Source organism: Phyllopteryx taeniolatus, chromosome 12, assembly GCF_024500385.1.
Source record: "Phyllopteryx taeniolatus isolate TA_2022b chromosome 12, UOR_Ptae_1.2, whole genome shotgun sequence".
Lineage (NCBI taxonomy): Eukaryota > Metazoa > Chordata > Actinopteri > Syngnathiformes > Syngnathidae > Phyllopteryx > Phyllopteryx taeniolatus.
Window position 1 is genome coordinate 21,177,209 of NC_084513.1, and position 22,956 is coordinate 21,200,164.

The following is a 22,956-nucleotide window of genomic DNA, read 5'->3' on the forward strand; positions in this document are numbered from 1 at the left end:
AAAGAAATATTCAAAATGGTCCTAAAATGCGTTTGTACAAAATAAATCAAATCTATAAATGCCACTATTTCAGGAAATACAATCGTCAAATTCAAGCTAAAACATGTCGTCGTGGTTATTGGAGGTAGACAACATTCCTCATCATTATCACTCAGTATTATGAATTTGCATTGCCTGTATTATTATTATTATTATTTATTGTTCATTTGTACGAATGCTTTAATTGCTTCGGTCTTCAGTTGAGACGTCATGAAATTAATTTGAGCTTTTTTTTGGTCCTGATGATTTTCCCTCTCTCTCTCTGCTTCCTCTCTTGATTTTGCTTGCGCTCCTCCAGCTCATGACCACCAACACGCAGATGGTAAGCCAGCCTGTCTGCCAGCCTGTCTGCCAGCCTGCCTGCCTGCCTGCCTCTCCGCGCGCCCTTTCTTAGTTTTGCTGCTCTCACTCACTCGCATCTTCATTTCAGTGCGTAGATCCCCAACGCGCCCATCGTTCCGTGAAACTCTCGGATGCTTCCTCACATGCTCCCTGCGCTTCGATTGTGGTAGCAAATCGGCTAACGCCTCAGATTGTGATCTGACGTTGGCCTGTTTGATGCGTCTTTGTGTTTGTCTGTTTGTGTCCGTGCAGTTGCAGAAATAATCTTTGCTTAGTCTTGCTTAGGACGGCACCAATAAGAAATAATGTAACATGAACAAAGCCACACGTCTGTCTGTCTGTCACACATGGTGATGGTTTGACTTTTTCCAATTCCTTTTATTTCTCATATTGTTACTAGTTTGAAAAAGAGACCCACATTGGTTTCGATTGTTTGGCCATTTGCCTTCATGGTTCCCTTTTGTGTAGCAACACAAAACACACGCGCATAAACAAAGAAAAAGCAGAACATAACGCAGTTAAAGGCTCACTAGCCCAGTTGATGGTTTGAACTTAAAGGTTGCGTTCCCCTCTTGAGGCATTTTCCAGAACATTTGGACTGAAATGGAAATCAAGCCACTTTTTGGGAGGACGAGTTCCATTTCATAAGTGTCAAAGTGAGAGCATAATAACTGTTAACCCTAACATGAATCGTTTTCGCCCAACATCTTTAGGCGGCTTCTAATCATCGCCACTAATGTGTAGAAGGAAAACAAATTCTTCACTAATCCGTCAATGTGATTGGTGTCAACGTGATGTGATCAGTTGTAAAACCCACGGTCTCCTCCAGATGTTCGGCAACTGGACCTTCGGGACTCTGGTCTTCACCGTGCTGGTGTTCACCGTGACGCTCAAGGTATTGTATGACATCACGGCTCCGCTTTAAATGCGCTGCCTATGAAAAGCGAATGATGGAGCGCACGTGACGGGTGAGCCCGGAGGCAAAGCGATCGATGCAGATAATTGAGCGAGTGATGACAATGCGTGCGTGTGTACGTATTGCTTGTTTGTCCAGCTCGCCTTGGACACGCACCACTGGACCTGGATCAATCATTTTGTCATCTGGGGCTCGCTACTCTTCTATGTGATCTTCTCTCTCCTCTGGGGAGGCATCATTTGGTAGCGTCCGATTAGCATTTTCTTGCTCCGAGAACGGCGACATCGGAGAAATGTCTCGTCTGTCTCTTGTCGCCGCGCAGGCCCTTCCTCAACTACCAGAGGATGTATTACGTCTTCATGCAAATGCTGTCCAGCGGGCCGGCCTGGCTTAGCATCGTCCTGCTCGTCACGGTCAGCCTGCTTCCTGATGTCATCAAGAAGGTCCTCTGCAGGACGATGTGCCCCACAGCCACCGAGCGCGCTCAGGTGAGCCAACGTCGAGCCCGTCCTCGTTTCTCGTATCGTCAAAATCATCGGGCGCAGAAAGGAAACCGTCTCTAATCCGGGCGCGGGCAAAGTAGGGCCCCCCGCTGCGTTCTTTAATCCACCCCGCTGAGTATTAAAAGTCGCGAGAGTCTTGAACTATTTCTTGCATTCATCGAGCCGTTTGCCCTCCGATCCATTCATTCAAATCAATTCATTCGATTGTATTTTGAATGAATTGATCTCATTTTGAATCATATTTCTATTATTCGAAATGATCAAATTGGGAGAAAAAAACAACAACATTTGCCTAGCCCTGCTGTAATCCATGTTTACCCATTTAAAAGTCAACATTTGCCTCGCTCCACAGTTCCTCGCTGCCGTCCGGCGGAATCCTTGTATCTCCAAAACGATCGCCTTTTAGGAGACCCAAAAAACGTCACGCTTGCGGAGCCATTGCCATTGCATCGTCAAAGACACTTTACATTAGTCAATCGTTTGTAAAATAGCATAGCCATGTGGGGACTGACCAATGTCCAACACAACAGTCTCCATATGTAGCAAATATCCGCAGTTTCTAGAGCTTTAACTATTCGAAATTTGGATTCAAAAGTGAATTCCTCGCTTACCGATGTCATGGTGTCTCTTGTTAACATTTCCCGTATGGACAGTTTTTTGTAGCACTTAGTAATGATCCATGCTAGTTGAAATGTATTTTCATCCAAGCGTGCTCTTAGCCCGCTAGCTGCTGGCTAGCTCATCTTTCCTCAAAGTGTCCAATGCCATTCTGCTTTCGACTGAGTATATTTTCTTCCCTAAGGTGTAATGAGAAACAGGGTGAACTGGGTGACTTTCAATTCCTAATTCCTCGCCTTGCTTTAGCCTGCTGTGAAGCACACCGGATGATGAATGGGGTGAAAATTGAATGGAAGTACTGACAGAACCTTTTTTCTGCTCTGCTTTTTCTTTTCATCTCTAATGAACCACCGTAATCACATTTCCACCCTCCACCACCTTTTTTTTTTTTCTCCCCCCATTCCGCCCTTCCGCTCCAATTTCATGACTGTCCTCCTCCTCCCCCCCGTGTGATCCCACCCCGTGCACCCCGTGCAACAGTCCACACCTCGCCCGTGCCTTACCGTGGAGCCCTCCACCATCTTCATGCTTTCTCAGTCGTCCAGCAGAATGAGTTTCTGATTGAGCCAAACGGACGACGGCGGAGCAGGAAGAGCAGGTGACCCTTTTAAGGCCTCAACTCCTGTATGCATGTTAAAAAGAAAAAGAAAAAGACACACACGATTGAACACACTCTCCTAGCAGCGCTTCACCTAACTGCAATGCAATAGATGCCACTCATGCCTCGTCCTTTCCTGCCTGTCATTTTTTAACGCAGTTTGGGTTTAAGGCCCAAAATACATCACCGTAACATCGACGTACTGTTGAAAAACACGAGAGACGTGACTGGAAAAGCCTTTTGCCAAGAAATGATGGGTTTCCGAACCTTCACTGATCTCTCTCGTCTCAATTGACACAAATGCGCTTACTCAGTGTGAAATATTGGCCTGTTTAATTGAACACACAAGTAAGAAACTCGCAGGAAAACATGACTTCTCCTACTGTCAGAATGGCGACAGGTGGATGGATACACACGTTTATTGTATCTTCTGCCATCGCCCTGGAAGAGCATTTAACTTCTGCTTGTCCATATACGTCATTGGCATCGATGGACAGCTTGAGAAAAAGAGATTTAAAAAAAAAAAAAAAAAAAGGTTTGTAATATCTTGAAAATTGGTTTCAGAAAACAATGTTGTTAATAATGGCTGATGCACGATATTAAAATGATACATGTCCGATGTTGAGACGATCTAAGCAACACTGTGCTGCACATTGTTACAATGTAGCCACTGTGTTCGCACTAAAAACAAGAGAGAAGAATCAAGTTGTGGACATGAATTAGTTGCAAATATGACAATAATGGTTTCATTGAAAGACAATAAAGCAAGTATTTGCCAGACTAAATAAAGTCATCTTTTTAAACGTAAGGAACAGTGATGCCGGCACGATGGGCCGACCGGTTAGCACATCTGCCTCACAGTTCTGGAGACCGGGGTTCAAATCCCGGGTGGGGTTTCCTCCGGGCACTCCGGTTTCCTCCCACATCCCCAAAACATGCGTGCTAGCTTGACCGAAGACTCTAAATGACCCCCTAGGTGTGAATGTGAATGTGAATGTGAGTGTCACTGGTTGTTTGTTTCTGTGTGCCCTGCGATTGGCCGGCGACCGGTTCAGGGCGTACCCCGCCTCCTGCCCGATGACAGCTGGGATCGGCTCCAGCACGCCCGCGACCCTCGTGAGGAGAAGCTGTACAGAAAATGGATGGATGGATGGAACAGTGATGTCATCTAGTGTTGAAAGACGGAATTGCAAGTGCGACTCCACTTTTCATGAGCATGGAAAATGAGGATGGTCGCCAATGACAACTGCCAGACAACTTGGTAGTTTTATGTCTTTGTACTTGTATTGTTATTCGTAACATTACTTTCTCAGTGAGAGAACTAAACATCAAATGAACTTTACGGATATTACCCCGCTTTCCGACGTACGCAGTGAACATAATCTACGGGTAAACATCATCCGGTTGTTGCCGTTTTTTCCCATTGAACAGAATACCAATTGGCCATCATAAAACCTTTATTAACTGTACAGGCAATGTTTGAAGCCACAGTTTAACATTCCTAACTGTCTTACAAGCATCAAGAGTTAACCACTGTATAATGCATCTGAAATCAAGTAAAACGACTCACCACTTGAGAACGTCTGACAGATGTGATAAAAAGGGAACAGGAAGAGGATTGTGATACTGTCAGTGGCGTTCTAGAAGCATGCCTGGAAGGGAGATCAAATGAAATTCATTTGTGTATTGTATTTATAGCAAGAAGAGCGGCTGTTGTTGCAGACAGTTACATTTCGGCATCAACCGAAGTCGCAAATTCAAATTCAAAGAAAACCCCTTGTGGATTGAATTAGTCAGATGCTCAGTGAGTTGATTTTTTTGGGATTTATTTGGATTTTTTTTTTGGACGTCTTGCATTGTGATGGTTTGGCCATTTTGGTCGAACTCCAAATCGTGAAACCAATAATGCTTAGTGACCTTTTGGTTGCTTTCTGCATTATACAACCTCAGGGGGATTCTGTTTGGAGTTCTGCGAAGCTAATGTGCTTTTTTTTCCTGAAAATCTTTTTCATGCTGCCGTTGTCTTTTGTCTCTGCAGGATGGCGACGAGTTGGCACGGGACGACGCGGCCGAGCCGTCCCCCCGTCGCGCCTACAAAGGAGCGAGCGTCGACTCCTCTCAGTTGCAGCTCGCCGGCGCGGAGACGTCGTCGCTCCGCGCCTCCGACCCCCTCCCCCAAAAACTCTTGGCGCGCTTGGCGGAAGGGGGGAGGGCAGACTTGCGCTCGCTCAGCCCGTGCATGCTTCGGCTTTCCGGGGCAGGCGTCGCCTACTACGCTCCGGGGCCTGAAACGTCAGTCTGATGCCCAACCTGGCCTTGAATCTGCAAACTTTTGTGCGAGTGCGTGCGGAGCGGCGTATGACGGGCTGTGCGCGGGCCCGTCTTCGTCTCAAGGGTGAGAAATTCTCCAACACGCGAGCTGGGCTAGTGAACACCCCTTTATAGGTTGCATCGCCCAAACTCCTCACGGTCATTCTTTTGCTTTTCGGTCGTCTTCTCCAACTTTTGAGAAGATACGGTACGGCCTATTTGTACAATAACACCTTTATATTACTTTGAGTCAAAATATTGCCTGTTTATAAAAAAAAAAAAAAAGACTATATGTAAATGTTCACGATGTGGTCTGGCCAAGTAAGGGCAGCCATCAAGCTCAGCCCTTTAGTTGTGCGTGGACGTGCATGAAGATGCCTGCACTGTATGTTTTGTACGTATTTGACACACCTTTGCCTTACAGGTAAACCACACAGCAGCAGGCGAGGAGCCAAAGGGGTTTTTTGGGGGTTTTGTTTTTGAAATGGAAGTGGTGTATTACAAAGCCTTACACACTGACCAACTCCCCCACCTGACACCACCTCGTCCTATTGGAATGGGGAAAAATAAGAGAAAGGGATGTGCAGTATTGTCGCCACCCTGCCTTAATTCATACATGCCTGCTTACAGTCGTTTGTCGCTATTCCGTCTCACCTCTGTGTCCTTGCATGGCTCAACTCTTTGCATGGCGATGTGTGGCCGGGACTGGCATTTGACGGATATTTTCTTGTACCGTGTGGCCACGGAGCAGAGAGGGTTATTAGGGCCACGCCCCCCCCAAAAAAAAAATAACAAGAATCATGTTACGGGAATAACGTCATTGAATTGCAAAAGAAAATTAAGAAATACAAGATCAAAGTCAAAATATTGCAGAAATAAAGCCTTAATTTTACAAGCAAAATGTAACTTTACAAGGACAAAATATCTTAAATTTACAAAACATTTCGGGAAGGTCATAATTTCACAATCCAAAGGTCTCACTTTAGAGTAGTAAACATCCTTTATGAAAGAAAAGTAACATTAATAAATAGCTGTAAGAATCTTAAAAGGCTTGTCAGTGATGTTGTGGTAATTTTATAAGCAAAAGTTGCAATTTCAGGAGAATAAAATTGCCAGAAGGGTTGCAAGAATTAAGTAGCAATTTTACAAGGAAAAAAATCCATATATTTATGAGAATCAACTTGTAACAGGCAATCATTTTTTTTTTTTTTACAAAACGTTATGTAAATAGAAGAATGTCTGAATTTTGCGAGAATACGTAGTAATTAAGAAGTGTCACAAAAAAATGTATACAAAATAAAATAGTAATATTACGAGCATAAACACGTAATATCTTCCCTCTTAATTAACAGCAAAAAATGAAACAACTTTATTTTTCGTGATATTAGGACGTTTTCCTCTTAAGACATTACGACTTTCTTCTTGTCATTTGACTTTTTCCGTTTAACGTTATGTCTTTGTTCTCACGTTAGGACTTTCTTAACACATCACATAAGATTCTGACTTTCTTCTTGTAATATTCTGACTTTATCCTCATAAAAAGAGTCGTAAGATTACAGCTTTATTGCATTACGTCTTCTTTCCATGTAAAAGCTTCGTTCTTGTAACATAATCGACTTTGTTCCTTGTAACATTCCATCTTTTGTCTCGTACGTATTCTTTTAACGTTGACTTTTTGCCCCTTACAACCTTCTTGTAACACTGTTTTTTTTTGTATTGTTGTCACTATTACAACTTGTTTTCATTGAAAACAAAAGAAAAAGAAAGATTTTTGTAATATTACAATTTCATTACCATGATCTTTTTTTCCTGCCGGTGTGGCCCTAATACTTCTTCGTAGCACTGTGATGGTTTCACATGCTCTAAAATGGACTGTGCTTGACCTCCGGATGATTTTGTGCTCTCTGTATGTTATGCAAAAAAACTAATGTCGGGTCTGAAATCAGGCCAAGTACGTGTTCCTCTTGTTCCCCTGTCTCGGTGGCAGTCACTCTCGACGAATGGATGTAACGTACGTTGTACTCGGCAGGAAGACTTGAATAGGCGACGTCACAATCAATCAACAGAATGTCAAAGCAATTTGTCCGTCGTGTCCTCCAGCTGACGATTGTAGCTCATTCCAGATCAACCTCTCTTTCCTCTCAACAACACAGTTTATTTTTATACACATCACCATCTACCAACGGGTATAGATTTTATATATATATATATATATATATATATATTTTTTTTTTTAAAAAAACAGTTTTTATTGTACAGATTAGATACGAGCTCAGACACGCAAAGTCTGTTTTGATTTGGGCATTCAACATCGTGACCTCAGTGACGCTCACTGTGCTGTTGCCATATTGTATCGAGGCGAATTTGACGTGCTCCTCTGCTTCAATTCTTCATTTCGTCATGATTGTTGTATACCCCGGCAGGATTTAGTTGGACTGCATGTACACCGCAGGTCACACTTTTAGTTGTCATTTGTGTTTAAAACTGCATTCCGAGAGCTCAACATGTGCCAAAAAAATGTATTTTGTTTTTTTCAATTTTGACAGCTGTATCACATTTTGTTGTTAAAGGGTAGATGAAACTGTCATTTCATCCACTTGTCCATTGGAAAGCGTGAAAAAAAAACTGTCCATGGGGATACATTGTGGTACATTGTCGACAATGCATTTCTACTATTTTCTTCTGATTCAAAGACCAATAGTTCTATTTTTACTTGCAGCTACAATTGTCATGTGCTCTCATTGGAATTCTTAAAAAAAAAAAAAAAAACTCCAAATCCCGGTGAGATACATTGTGGTCATCTCCAATAATTCACATTTCTACTTTCTTTATTTTTCACCGCTATGGCGTTGTTGTATTTTCCATTAGGATGTTTTGTGCACGTTTCCTTTGCTACTTTTGTATAAATGATTCTATTTTAACTTGGTTCGAATGTGGGTTAAAGTTTACCAAATGGGTCAGTAGAGATTGTGCACTTTGTTGTTGAGATCAGTGCTCGCCCAAAAACGAAGGTCTGCTGAGGGTGGTTTATACCGTGATACTACTGTTCCTCGCAAGTTATTTTTTCTGAGATTGTAGTGGGTGAAGTGACCAAATAACTTGAACGTGGAACAAACTGGCCTCCGTCTCCAATGGTTGTCTCTCAGCAGCCTTTTTCTCGAATGTCCACGCCGCTTCTCTGAAGTCCATCAGCACAAGCGCAGCTTGCTCGTTGAAAATGCTGACATCTCCGAAGCGTGACAAAGGTGCCAGGGGTGTGTCTTTGTGTGTCTTTGTGTGTGTGTGTGTGCTCCCTTCCGTACAGCACTGTTTGTATCACTATTATAAATAACAGGTTTTGAGACTTTTTTTCTTTAAAAAAAAAATAAAGAAGTTTAAAGGTTCTTTTTTTTCCTTTTGTTACCCAATTTACAAGCCTGCCTGTAGCAAATGAGGGTGAAAAGCACTATTGTCATTTTGCTTGGAATAAAGAAACGATGAAAACAACATAGACTTTTAAATGTAATATTCTGGTGAATTTCGGTTGAATTCTCTGGATTTTGTGAAGGAATTTTAATTTATAAAACATCAAAGGAGAGGAAGAACAATTCCCAAAAAGATTTTTAACTTAATGTGGGCATATTTGATTTGTGTTTTGAAATTTCTATATTAGTTTCATTGTGTGCGGGGGTGGCGGTTTGTGTGTTTTTAAAAGCACGTATATTGCACAACTTTAGTTATTTTATCAGTAACCCATGTAGGCTAGTAGTAGCATTAAAGTATTTTAGTGTATATTTTATATTGGGCAAAGTGGAAGTACATGTAGTACTGCCTTCTTCTAAAGTGCTGTCTTTGTTATATGACCTTTTGACTCTTTTGAATTCGATTACAAGTAAAAAAAAAAAGTAATAAATACAAGTGTAGAGAAAGTGTTGTCACGTATTCCGCCAAGTAAATTTCATTTGACCACTACAGCTAGCAAAAGCTAGCCTTTAGCACTTCCTGGAGAGCCGCCATGTTGTGTGTGGGATCAGGTACTCTGGAGGGAAAAAAACCGAATTGTTATAAATAAAATACACAAATATCTAAATTGTTGAAAACTATTATTTTTCTCGTTTCGAGTGATGTAAATGTGTTTTGGTATAAATGTTTCATTTTGAGCAAAGGATATTCATGAATTGAACGTTATTTACGCATGCTTTGCGGACTTGCACGGATGGAGCTGCGTTGACATTGGTAAGAAAAATGAATAAACTTTGGATGTTGGTAATGTTAGGGGTAGTTTAAAGTCATTTGTCTTTTAAAACTTATATCTGTCCTTGGCTGGACGTAATATTTAGCTCTCGAATGTGGTGCAGGCAGGTGGGTAGACTGTAGCCTACTGGGGACGGGAGGAGCTGCTGCTTAAAGGTGAATATTTCTTTCACGTCAAAGCACTTCAAGTTGTTAAACAACGAGGGCAAAAGCCCGTGCCTTGTGTGGAGCCTGTGTGAGTGTTTGCATGTGTATGAGCACCGAAACTCACTGCCGTGGTTCGAAACAAAGTTAGCAACAGCTAACATTTTGGATAACCGGAAGTTAGCAAGAGCTAACATTTTGGCTAACCGGCCATGTTTGTTCCAACAGTCAAACATGCTCTACATGTTTGAACGAGTCATTGAATAAAAGCGAAAATATTAAATGTGACGGATTACTTCTATTTTTTTAAGTTCTGCAGTGTTTAATGAGTGAATATGAATCCTATCAAGTTGTTGCTAGTATTATGATGGTTAACTAAGGCCTGTCTACATAGTTTTTTTCACCAAGTTATTGGCATTACAAAACGTCATCGTTTCAACTAAGCTATGATGTTATGGTGGTAGCGTCTCATCGTTATTGTCATAGTAGGCTAAATTCTTGGTTTGGTCTCACCATGCACGTGCATGTTTTACACACGAGGTGTCACTATTGTATCAAATGCCGGCATCTGGTTCTCCTCCCCCCCACCATTGTTTGGTTTGCAGCATCACGCGTGTCGGTGATGTGTATGAGAGAAGCTGCATCACCATCATCATCATCATCATCATCATCCTGCTCCAGCTCCACCCCATCTTCTCCAGCATCCTCCCTTTCCCGACTCCCCCTGGCCGAGGACGTGTCCCGGCAGCCCGGGCTGTGTGAGGCGGCGTCCCCATCGCTCAAGTCTCCGAGGGGGCATCCGTCATCGCCCGTTACCTACACTCACACGCCCTCAGCATCCGTGTTTCTTACAAGACCGCTCGCTACCAGGAATACACCTCTCGGGTTGGAACCCTCTGCTTCGCCTGCGTCCCCTTGTCCCTCCCGCCGCCATCCGTCCTCCACGCCCGTTAACGCCACTGCACCACTCTCTCAGAGGAAGCGGCCGGTAAAAGCAGGCAAGCTGTCTCTTCTCCCCAGGAAAGTGTCTCCCTGCTGGGCCGCTGGTCTCCCGCTGCGCCTCTGGAGGATGATCCTGTGGATGAAAACCGAGGAGATGGACGTGGGGGAGCTGCTAGAGCGGCTGAGGACGGTTAGCAGGAGTATAGGTGGGCCACAACCACACACACACAAACACACGCACACACCAATACATGCACAAAATCATTCCCGTGCATGCTGGATTGAAATTGGATCCTGAAAAGGTGAAGCGGTTTAAAAATGAGACCATAAATTGAATTATCAGCACATGTAAATATGACATGATGACCTACATTTTTATGACCTGTAGGAAACCAATGCACTGTGTGGAGGGAGACACAAGGGGTGTCGACCCAATCTAAAATGCAGTGAAGTGTTCAAATGCTGATATTGTTTTAATTGTGTGCCATTATTTATGGGGCAAATGAGTGTAATATGCGTGATTCTGGCCTGCATACCACCAGGAGTCATAATATTAGGTACGCCTGCACTCTGTCACAAGGTCCATTACAGGAGCTGTATCAAAAATTAGGCCTTTACAAAGATAATAATGTTTTCTTTTCATTGCCAGGTACGTATTACTAGGGATTGATATTCATTTTCTGTATTTCTCGTTGTTGCTTGTAATATTATGACCTCATATGGCAAGGTTAAGTAACATATACATAGATATACAGCATGTATATTTGTATGTGTGTGTGTGTATATATTATATAAATATATATAGATATAAAAGAGAGAGTATGGTATTAAATTATTATTAATTTAAATAATACAGACTACATCTAACGTAATATTGTATTTTACTATATGTATTATACTTAATTGCTTATATTACACCCGCTCCGTTGATATGGACTTTGTATCTCTTATACCCAATGTTTGCTACAATGCGCTCTTATCATAATTGTCAGTCTCCTGAAGCGACTGCTGCCGATATCATTTCTGATGCGTGACAAAGTCCAGCGCTAAGTCGTGGAGGACTATTTGCTCGAATAATGTGCCGTTGTCCGTGATAGCCACACATAATAGCGGGACTCCTCCTCCCTGCTTACGTTGGCCCTGATCCATGAAGAGTAGCACACAAAAACCATACAGTACGGGGACATGAGCAGTACCTGTTTGGGAAAACAGGTCAAGCTTAAAACAATTAAGCGAAGCCAATTGTTGAATGAGATCAGCGAAGCAAAGAGAAATCCTGATGGTGCACATTTCCAGCAGCAAGCCTCATCCTTAGCACCACACATGATGAAGATCTACTGACGAGCAGTGAGTGGGCAGACTCGAGTGTTAGGCGGAACGCACTTCGATTGTTTTGCTTCAATGGATTGTGTCTGCTTAATGTTTATAACAGGCCCCCGAGGGTTTTATTTGCTCTTGGAAATGGATGGAATTCTCTGGTAGGCCATAGCTGTGTATGGCCCACGGGCTATAGGTTTCCCACCCCTGCATTACTCGCACGCAGTCGTCTTTAAAAATAGTGGTGACGGAGATTTGCAGTGGCTAGATGGCGAGAAATCTAACGATGATCTCACGAGACAGGAGAGAGAATAAGATTTTGTGTTAAGAGAGATTCAGGGATGTCGGAAGAAATTATCGGTCTTGTCTGAAAACAAAGTTTAATACAGACACACTCTTCGAAAAGTGTGTGTGCACTGTACGCAAAATCAACCAATGCAGAGGAATGTGTTAAATCGGTCCTTCTATTTATCCAACTCACCAGATGTTTACACATATACTGTATACTTGTCGAAGGGCAGCAATTGTATGCAACACACTGTCACGTCCACTTCACAAACGAGATTGCGGGCTCGAATCTCAGTTTGGGCATATTCTCTGGCTTCCTTCCATATTCCCAAAGGATGCATGATAGGTTCATTGGAGACTGTAAATTGTCAGTGGGTGTAAATGGCTGTTTGTAAAAATGTAGCCTGCAATCCGCTAGATTGTGAAACGTCACGTGACCAAACGGAAAATGTGATAGCGGACTTCCTGTGCCTGTAACACTAGCGAGCATGAATACGCTTTGATTATGTGATTGATTGAAGCGAAATTTGCTCATATTTTCTTTTCCATATGCCAATATCTTAAGACAAAAGTTAAATACATGTATATCCTTATTGTATGTTTTATATATAAACAAAAACCCTAAACATAGAATACTTTCTTTCCTCTTTAGTAATTGGAACTTCGAATCTTAACTGTGAGGCAGACGTGCTAATCCAAACTATGTCACCATGCTGCCAGTGATCAGTATTTTAATCATGATTCATTTCTAAGCAGTCCACAGCAGCGGACGTTTCTTTGAATTTATAATCACAACCAGCAACATCTCCTTGACTGCTAATGGCCCTTTTGACCTACTTCCAGTTGATTTAGAGGGATACCCAGATCAGTGAGTCACATTCTGCCGCCTGCTGTCTTACAGGCATGTAGCCATGCAGACTAAGGCTCTTGCTCTTTTTTATTAGCTATGTAACAAGAATGATATCTATGACAAGCTCCAGGTCCCTCCATTGGGAGTGTCAAAGACATAAGCAAAGCAGAAAAAGAAATGTAAAGTTTATAATCTGATTTATAACAAAGCTCTTCGCAGTCATAAAATCGTACAGGGGCTTTTGATAGTCATGTTGTACCAGTGTGTACCAGTAACAAGTGTTTATTGGGCGTAAGAGGTTTATTTGAAGTAGGCCTTCATTTGTACAATGCATTTTGATATTATTTTTTAAAGAGGTTCAAAGCAGATGGCCATGTTTTGTTTCCAAATACATGAAATATGTTTGAAGATAAGTGATGAAAACATATGCAAAGACTTATAACGTGCTGAATTGTTGAGCTATAGCTTAAGCATCTTTTTCACCGTTTGAATTTTCCTGGGCGGCACGGTGAGCGACTGGTTAGAGTGTCTCCCTCACAGTTCTGAGGACCGGGGTTCAATGCTCGCCCGCTATATAAGTACAAAGTGATGTCATTTTGTTTGGCGGCTCAGTTGTGAGTTAGCTGTGCTTAGCTTCTATAACACGGTGCATTTACCACTCCAGTGTGCAGTTAGTAAGCTAACGATGGCAACATCCCGAAAATGTGTCTTCACTGGATGCCTTGTTAACATTGCTCTTGTCTGTGGTGTGTCGAATTTACATGCCATTTTTGGGGCCTGCTTAGTGCCACTTTAATTTGATAAAGCTAGTGTACTGTGAAAAAGTACTTGTCCCCTTCTCAAATTACAAACCCTAATTAAACCATCCATTCATACATCCTCTTTGTTGCATGAAACGTTATAGTTGAAAGAGGAGGTCTGGAGTCTTCCTTCGCCAGTGCATCACAGCATACATGACGTCACAAGTTCAACGTAAACAAGCTGTAGCGTCCATTGGCGAGTAACACGCATACACATACAGAATGAAGGTCTCCATTCTCCAGTCCCATCTAGTTGCGCATTACTCCTCAACTTTGCACGACGAAGGGCGCCGTCGTGGGCAGTCCACCGGCTCTGACAGTTCTGCACCTGCTGCAAGACTGCGGCCTATCAAGGCGCAAAAGCAACAAGCGACAAGAGTAGGAGTCGCGGGAGCCGGATCTCACACCAAAATATAGTGTTTTTGTACACTTCCCTACTAAATTGGCATGAGCTCACAGAACTAAGTAAACTGTTGCTTGACTTTAGCTCACGTGTCCAACTTTGCGTGTTGCTTCCCGCCCCTTCTTGGGCAAATATTGGTTCACACAACAGCACAAGCATTGCAAATGTCAGTGTTTTCAAATTATAAAGCTGCTCTCTTGGTCTCGGCTGTACAGTACTGGAAATAAGTTGGAGGTATCTGCAAAGACAGCGTGTGGGGAAAGCAGAGGCAGATTAGTAGAGGGGTGGAAGAATATAATTAGCCCAGGCAACAGAAGGGGATTTGTGCTCCACCGGCTGCCGTCTTCTTCCAGCAGGGAAACCAAAGCGACTGTCAATAGTTACACTTGCAATGAGGTATGCGAGTCTGCCGGAGTGAGTGTGTGTTCATGCAGAGCGGAGCAAGGTCTATTCTTGCCTATAGCGTGAGCGTTTGCACAGGTTTGTGCGGTGACTCGGCTCTTTAGACTTGCCAGCTTCGCATGAAGTCCCCGGCGTGGGTCTGCGGGAGAAGCCGGACTTGTGAGCCGTGCACCATGTTGGTCTCGCTGCCGCAAGATGGATGCAGGTCGGTCTGATCCTGCACGATCCCAGAAGTGAACCGAACGGGGTCCTTCCCGTGCCTGCCCTGGAAGTTTGTGAGTTGGTTTTGAAACCATCAGCAAGCCAAATGTCTCTCCACGAGTTCTTGCGGGAGGGCAGCGAGGCGTCGTACCGGATCATGAACCGGCTCAGTCTTCTGATCCAGAACTTGGACATCTCGGGACTGGGCTCTTCTTTCCCTTTCAGTCCGGCCAGCCGTAAGAATTCCTGGAGACACTGGGATGGTAAGAGGAGAGGATGGTTTTTGTGTACTGGCAATCCCGAGTGCTACTCGTGGTCAAGTCTGCAAGTCCTCAAAATGTCTATTATGGTGGCGGTCATGGTTACTTTGGATAAGTCTCGAGGAAATTAGAACAAATCTTTGTTGATGTACTCATATGGTGCTTTAGCTAGAACTCAGCAGTTCAGTAATTCAGTAAAAATATTCATTAGTGACAGCCCTAGTTGGATCACCATTTTTGGGTTAATTACTTTGTTCTTTTGTAGGGTTCTGCACAAAAGTCAAAAGATCAGACATGATGTTTTGATTGCCGTTTGTAGGTTTGCACATAAAAGTGTGTGAGTCAAGGGGCAATGTTTTGATTGCCTTTGCTTCGTTAGTTTTTTCGTATGATTACAGGGAAAAATCAAACGTGAAAGGCAAGAGGTGATACTTTGATCGGCATTTGTTGGCTAGTTAGTTAGACTTTCAATGGGTTTGTGCACCGAAAAGCCGAGCTATAGTTTTGACTGCTGTTTGTTAGTCACAATTGGGCCAAATCTACAAAATCCATTTCTTCCAAACTTTGGAGAGCGGCAGAGTGTCCAAGGTCCGCTTGCATTGGGGTCACTATCGATATCTGCAGTATCGTCATGCCACGATTAGAATTTTTGTGGAATGTTTTTTGGGTGAGTTTTCTTTCTGGGTTTGAGAAGGTGTAAGGAGCTTGATGCTCATATTAGGAATGAGTTGAACAGAATATGCTACTCAATTTTTTCATTTTGCACTCACTCTGTTAGATTGTGCTCTTTGCAAAAGTGCCGTGTTAGTGTGCTGTAAATACTGGTAGCCATCACACCGTGGAACTCTCACTCTTGAATTTCTTACTTTGGCTTCCTCTCTCTTCACCCACAATGTCTTTGTATGCAGTGTGCACCACAGTGTGGGCGAGCGCAAGCTCGTGCTGCATCAACAAACGCTACCAGCATACAAATCTGAGCGGCTGCACAACACTTACTGCCGTCATTTGGGTTTTTTGCCGCAAGCGCAGCAGCTGCTTCGAAGGCGAGGGGAAGCGCTTGGTGTTATATTGGGCTCAGTCTTTCCACTGTGAGACCTCCCGTCATCCTTGCAAAAACGCAGGGAGGAAAGAATGGTGAGGAAAGCCAAGAGGAATGCTTCGAAATGGGAAAATGCGATTCCAATGGTTACCCTTAAGCGACGTGAGTCGAAGAATTGCTGACGTTTCACTTGTGCTGTGTTTCTATGAGCTGTTTGTCTATAGATGCCAATGCAAGATGACCATATACTGCTATTTTAAGGTCACCCTTCAATACCTCAGGTTTGTCTTTTCAGGGAAATATACAATTGTCCCCTAATTTAACAGGAGTGTGTGAGGCAGAATGACAAATTGCACGTTTTTCATACTTTCGATATTTTCTACTTGTTTCGTGATAACTATCTTCCAAAGAACTAGGTCATCGTCATATGACTGATGAAAGTGACCCTCACTGGCTTGCAATTCCAATAACCAAGTTTATTTTTCCTTGCGTCACTGACATGAAAGCGTTTTTGAACTGCAAATGGATCACAACGGTTCAGCCAATTCTTTACATCAGGGATGTCCACTACTTACTCAATGTTTATTGCACTGACAACCTGATTTGTGCAGTGGGTTCATTGGGCAAAAGAAAAAAAAAAACCCAAAACCACACACATCAAGACACACACGCATGGAGATACATACTTATAATGTAATAATCAGGCCTTGTTTCAATTTTCCAGCTGACTTTGGAGTGCACGGCATCGTTCAATACAAGTCACTGAACTTCAATTGTCACATTACAGTCACGTAACAGTGCTTTTCTTTGACTGTGCCTTAAGAATTAGTTCCCTCTCTGAGTTAGTGATAATGGAGTCTTTTGAGTGGTGTAAACAAGGCCGAGGGCTTTAAATGGTCAGAGTCTGTGAATGGTTAAAGGGGGATTCGGACTGCGTTTTAAATGGGCCTGTCAGAATGGAGGCTTTGTACTTTGAGGTGCACATCTACTGAGATAATACAGCTGAGTGGAACAGTGTACACTGACCACCTGACCGTGTTACTTCATCCTACCTGTGTAGTCAAAGATAACAGAAAGCAGCAAACAGTACTTTTTTTTCCTAGTGTAACAAACTTTAACTACAGACATTTCAAACATAAATTCACAGGACATGACACAAAGGGTGCGCCGACACGATCTAATAGAAATGTGGCCAGCTTTGGAGGAAGAGGTTCTATGGGTGGGAAGCTGAATTCAAGCATTACAATGTAGCTTTTGTCTGCTATAGGGAAGGTAACCTGAGGTAGCACAGGGGAGTACACACCGTTATAGTGGGGCGGGGCTGAGGAGGGCATCTGAATGAGAGGCTACCTATCTCGATAACTGAAACAAGTGCAGCAGCAGGATGGAAGCAGAGGAGATGTCAGATTCAGGCTCCTTTGTGGATGCTGAGTTGGACTCTGGTTTTTCCACTGAAGTGGACTCAGAGCTGCGGAGTACCGTGGGACCGGAGAGAATGGACTCGGTTGAGCTAGAGGAGAGATGGCGGGAGAGCAAGGAAGAAAGTCAAATGGAGTTTAATTCAGGATCAGTACACGAAGAGGCAGAGAGTCAAGCAAAGAGTGGATTCCTGCATGTGTATTTGCAGCCTGTAGAGGCGAGCTCGGATCACGTACGCATCTCCTTGGAGGAGGTCGAAAAATACTACAGATTTTCTCGCTACTGCCACTGGTTGTGTGGTAGGTGTGTTGTCTTCTCCTCCCTGCGTTGTCTGTGCGTCACGCTGACTCCTTCATTAGGTACACCTGCACAATCTAATGACATCCAATTTTTTAAAAAGTTCTGACATCCGCCAGGGCCAAAGTGTTGGAATCGAGATTATATTTACGGTATTTGTTTGCACGATTTGTTCACATTTCAGTTTTGTCTTTTTTCTTTTTCTTTCCACAGGAATGAATGTTTATGAATGTGCTCCAGGGCCAAACTGTTGCCATCATAAAAGCTTAATTAACTGCGCAGGCACTGTTTGAAGTAACATTTTAACATCTGTAACTGTCATACAAGTGTAAAAATAAGCAAACCTCTCTTAATATTATTGATGGGACACCTTGGCAAAATTGGGACACTTTAGCTTTGAATGCGACGCCAGTTACTTGAGATAACATCTTCTTTTGGAATATGTATTTCAAGTGAACACGACGTCCGGAGCTCTCTCCTGAGGTATGCTGCTGACGTGTGACGTCATGCATGATGGAAATTCGAACTCTGAAGGACAGTGCAACTTTAGAGATTTTTAGCAAAATTGTTGGAAAAATTCTGAATTCAAAGAAATATGGTTACATGAATACAGCTTCAAGCATTGATGTGTGCATTGGTTACCTTTCTCAAGGTAAATCCGTTTTATTTGACTGTGTTTAATTCCATTGGGTCTACTCAAGAGCCAAGTTTCTGCATGCCCTTTGGCGTCTGTTGAATGTGTGTCAGTAGTGGCAGGCGGTCCAGATGTGGGACTGTGACCCACTAACGTTTGACTGGTCCCCCCAACAAACGTGAACGGGATGCTAATCCCTGCCGTTAAACCCGTTAAAGATCATTATCCCCTCAAACCGCAGCTGGTGTGTATGCATGCGTCTTCAAGTGTTTCAATGACAGTGTGAGATCATACTTGCTTGTTTTACAGGGAGAGGCTAACTTGTTTTTATTTAATTCCTATTGATTGTTTGTACTATTACATTTTATAGTCCATATTTATTTATGTAGAGCACTTTGTTTCAGCTCTTTTTTGAAAGTGCCCGATAAATAAAAGCTGAGTTGTTCTCATCTTAATACAGCTACACTCACTGGACACTTTATACACCGGCATAATCTAACAAAGATGAATAATAATGATGTCCTTCAAAGATAATAACACTCCTTTTGATTGATACATCTCTTGTATTGGATCCTTTCTGTAACCTTACACACAGGTGCTTATGGGACACACAGGTATTCATGACGAAATGTCATGTGTGATGCACGAATCATCTTACAAGGTCTTTGTGACATCACTGACACTTAGTGATGAGAAAAGGTGCAAAAGAAAGTGCTTTGAAACTTGAGTGGTTTCACTTGTAATGTAATGTTGTGTTGGCTCGTTCCAATTGTAACGGCTCGAGGGATTTCGAATGATGCTGTTAGGTGTGAATGGCAAGCAGTGTTAAATCTCTAAGAAGCGGCACTATATATTTAATCAGGATAATTTGAGGCAATTGGGCTCAATTATCGTAGATTTTTGTGCAGGCGTGAGGCTTGCTGGGCATTTGCCTAATTTGGCAAACAGGACTAGGACAAGCTTGGCATACTGGCGCAACGAGGGTGTGTCCTTTGACATCTGGTGGGAGAAAGTTGGTCTAAACTTGCCTGTTGGCACCATGTCTATGTCTGTTGCAGTTAGAACTTTAGTGAACAGATTCTGAGTGCCACGGACGTGTGGTGGATGTCAGAAATAATCCATTCATAAATATGTGAACAGTTGGCATGAAACCCTCTGGATCGTTGAAGAAATCAATTCATTGGACATGTTATTATAATGATTAATATCATTATGCATTTTTAATTATCCCACTGCCTGACACGAATGATCAAGTGCAGATATTTGTGATCTCTTTTCCATCTTCCGCCCGTGGAGGTCTGCTTGCAGTTCCGTATAAATGTACTTTGCACGCTTCGACCACCTGGACTCAAGCAAATCGGTTTCTTCTTCCGCTATGTCAAAGACTGTCGGTGCACCTCGAGCCACATTTAAAGGGAATGAGAGGAGCCGCTTTGATTGGACAGAATTCAAGTTGGCTGTGATCACGCCCACAGCAGTGCAGACGTCCGCCTTTTAAAATGCGCCGGGCCACGATATTACTAACAAGCCCACCTAGTTTATGATAACCGTAGCATCAATGCTAATTTCCGTTAGCCCATCTACTGCATTTCGTGTGTTAGTCAGTAGCAACTCCTTACACAGGTGCCATCAGCTTTCTTGTCTGTAAAGTCTATCTGTGTATATGACATGCTTTATGACTTTCGTTCGATGAAATTGTGTGGTAGACTGTTCAATTCTTGTTTTAGGAGTCAATTTTACAATAAACTTCAACTGGGAGTTATAGCGTGTTGTGGATTTGACTTTTTTTCTTCCGTAGCTGCTTCAGGTGTTTCCCCTCCATGTCTCTTGTGCTGCTGTTGTGTGGGGGCGCAGGCTGAATAAAGTAGGACAGTCTACCGCAGGGCTCTCATTTCGCTTTCATTCTTTCCACATTTCTATTGTACAGTAAGAGTAAGAAACAGCTTGAAGCCAGCAAACTTGGCCTTTTTGGACCACTGTTCGCTATACAGTGTGCCGAACTGCACAGAAGTATCGGCGTCACGGAAAACTCTTCGGCCAGTCAGGATTTGTGACCCCAGGGGGCGATGTTGCTCCTTTGCGGGCATTTGAGAGTTTGAAAAGAATATTTTATGTTAAGGACATAAACTAGGTTTTGTCAGAATATGTGATCTCACCTCAGCGGCGGTATTGTATGAGTTGTTATTAAGTTTGTGTGTTTGCATACACACACATACTGCATATATATGTGTGTGTGTGTGTGTGTGTATACCTATAGTTTAGTTTATTGTTTATTTATTTCATTGTTTCATACACCAAATGAGGTGTATGAAACCTAACAGGCTTACAGGACACTGAAATACAAAACAAATATGAGCACAGTCAAGCAGGAATGAAAGCAACTCACAGTATCTAGGAGACAAAAACCAATAATGTTGCTTATTGGCCAATAGACCTTCCACGCATGAAACATTATTTTAACATTTCAAACATTTAGAGAAAAACAACAACAACAACACAAAAATGACCACAAGCGATATATTTTAAGAGGGGCATTTCTGAAACAAACATAATGGGTGGGTGATTGGATTTGATGTGTGGGAGTTGCCGGGGGCCAAGGTGTGGTTGTCTGACTGAGTGAGTGCACCCCGCAGATGTCCCATCACCTCGGGCAACAAGTGGCCATTATCATCCATGAGGCATCCCTGCTTTATACCAAGTTACAAACATCAGAGCCGAGGCCATTTGTCTTTCGCTCGCTCTGTCTCGCTGATGCTTTGTTCGCTGCGTGCACACCCTCGCCGGAGGTTACAGTAAAAAAGAGAGAGGAAATGGAAACTGCTCCTCAAATGTCTGTTCCTAATCAAGAACTGATCCACAACAAGACAGACATGCATGGAAGGTAAATTTTGCAGACACTATCGGTTCAACCTCAAAGCAACAATATGTAATAATTTGACGTTATAGTACAGATTCAAAAAGTGCTTCCGACATTGTCATAGTGACCCCCAGATCACCTACTTTGGTAGTCTAGAACTGTATTTCCCACACTTTACTGAGCCAAGGCAGCCATTTTACACAATAAACATTTCACCATCACAACATAAAACACAAATGTCACAAAACATCTATGTAGTGAAATCATGATCTTGTCGCAATTTACTCATAAATTGACTTACTCGGTGGGAAATATGGCCCTGTTTGATTGAGCACAAGGCTGATATACTTGCAGGAAGCCGTGACGTATTCTGAATGTTTATGAATGTTAATCGTTGGATACACGCATACGCTGGCATAGCTATGAACATATATATATATATATATATATTAATTAATAAATAATGTGTTTTGGGACAAATTAAGTGGAATTGGATGATCTCAGGCTGCCATTCCCTGGTTGGGAATCACTGGTCTAGGATTTGAAGGGACCACCTAGAGACTTGTCGGCCTGAGCATCACTGCTAGCATTACAGTTCAGAGTTGGGTATAGTACTTAATAACATTACTACAACACATTCAAATGATCAGTGTTTGTTCAACACATAATTTGAGAACACATGAGCAATCACGGTCCAATTGTACTAAATAGAACAGTACTTCTGTTGTTGTCATAGTGCCACCTGGCTCCCCGACTTCAGTCGTCTATAATATGGAGGGAACAGCCACAACAGTTCTCATGTTGTGTTAGCTTTAGCGCTAACATTTCAGTTTAGTTAATTCAGTGTCTGTGCAAAATGCACTCTAAAATGATCAGACATTTGTGTCAAGACATAATGTTAGAAGATATATGAGCTGTATTCGCGTATAGCTTCTGACTATGTCCTTGCTGAACAAAAAAATTACAATTTGTTGGTGTTTACAATGCTGTTGTGGTCTTGGTCACTATTGTGTGCATATTAAATGGTACGTAGCTGACAATGTGCTGATTCCAGATTGCCTCAGCCAACACGTTCTTGTCCTATGCCACGCCACGCCACACCTCTACAAGTTTGGCGGGAATCAGTTTGTATTATTTGCCTGTTAGTGTATTTGTATTACAATTTACTGTTTTTATGTCAAGTTAGATGCTGTGGTAAAGATCATTAGCATAACAGTGGCCAAAAACTTAACTAGTGTATATATATTGTAATTATATTGCTTTATGCAGGGTGCCGGCGGATCCTTCAAATGTTCTTGAAAATCATACATTTGATTTGACTTAAGGCCTCAATTCTTCTTAAAATAGTACTTAATCATTAAATCCACCTTTCCAGTGGCTTAAAAAAGGCAAATTGTGTCTTAAACAAGCTGGCAAGTAAAATAATAATTAAAGTTTGTTGAGAGCAGATAAGGTCGATTTAGGTAGTTTGCATGAATACAATGTATTTGCATGAAACATGTCTTAAATGAGCTGCTAGCCGGTCAGTCACATGGCACGCTTTA

At 42.5% G+C, this 22,956-nt stretch overlaps 2 protein-coding genes across 31 annotated transcripts in view; both read left to right on the forward strand.

Annotated features, from left to right (window-relative positions):
* LOC133487172 (phospholipid-transporting ATPase IH-like) overlaps positions 1-8,709 on the forward strand; it is a 131,878-nt gene extending 123,169 nt beyond the window's left edge. For 7 of the 15 annotated variants that reach the window (XM_061793313.1, XM_061793316.1, XM_061793311.1 and 4 more), the window contains 5 exons: positions 338-361; positions 1,211-1,276; positions 1,436-1,539; positions 1,620-1,785; positions 5,055-8,709. In XM_061793313.1, the coding sequence (XP_061649297.1) occupies positions 338-361; positions 1,211-1,276; positions 1,436-1,539; positions 1,620-1,785; positions 5,055-5,318 (624 nt within the window). In that variant the 3' untranslated portion in view covers positions 5,319-8,709. Of the gene's footprint in view, positions 1-337; positions 362-1,210; positions 1,350-1,435; positions 1,786-2,898; positions 3,017-4,071; positions 4,278-5,054 lie in introns of those variants that run through there. The other 8 variants (XM_061793317.1, XM_061793309.1, XM_061793310.1 and 5 more) reach the window with 6 other exon arrangements.
* A 254-nt stretch (positions 8,710-8,963) lies between these two features.
* The window catches only part of mcf2lb (mcf.2 cell line derived transforming sequence-like b), a 34,825-nt gene continuing 20,832 nt past the window's right edge, over positions 8,964-22,956 (forward strand). For 12 of the 16 annotated variants that reach the window (XR_009791227.1, XR_009791228.1, XR_009791229.1 and 9 more), the window contains exons 1-2: positions 8,964-9,715; positions 10,309-10,851. Coding sequence is in view for 12 of the 16 variants with exons in the window: in XM_061793284.1 (XP_061649268.1) it covers positions 10,326-10,851 (526 nt within the window). In the remaining 4 variants the exon portion in view is untranslated. Of the gene's footprint in view, positions 9,716-10,308; positions 10,852-14,544; positions 14,700-14,721; positions 15,170-16,171; positions 16,368-22,956 lie in introns of those variants that run through there. The other 4 variants (XM_061793293.1, XM_061793297.1, XM_061793296.1 and 1 more) reach the window with 3 other exon arrangements.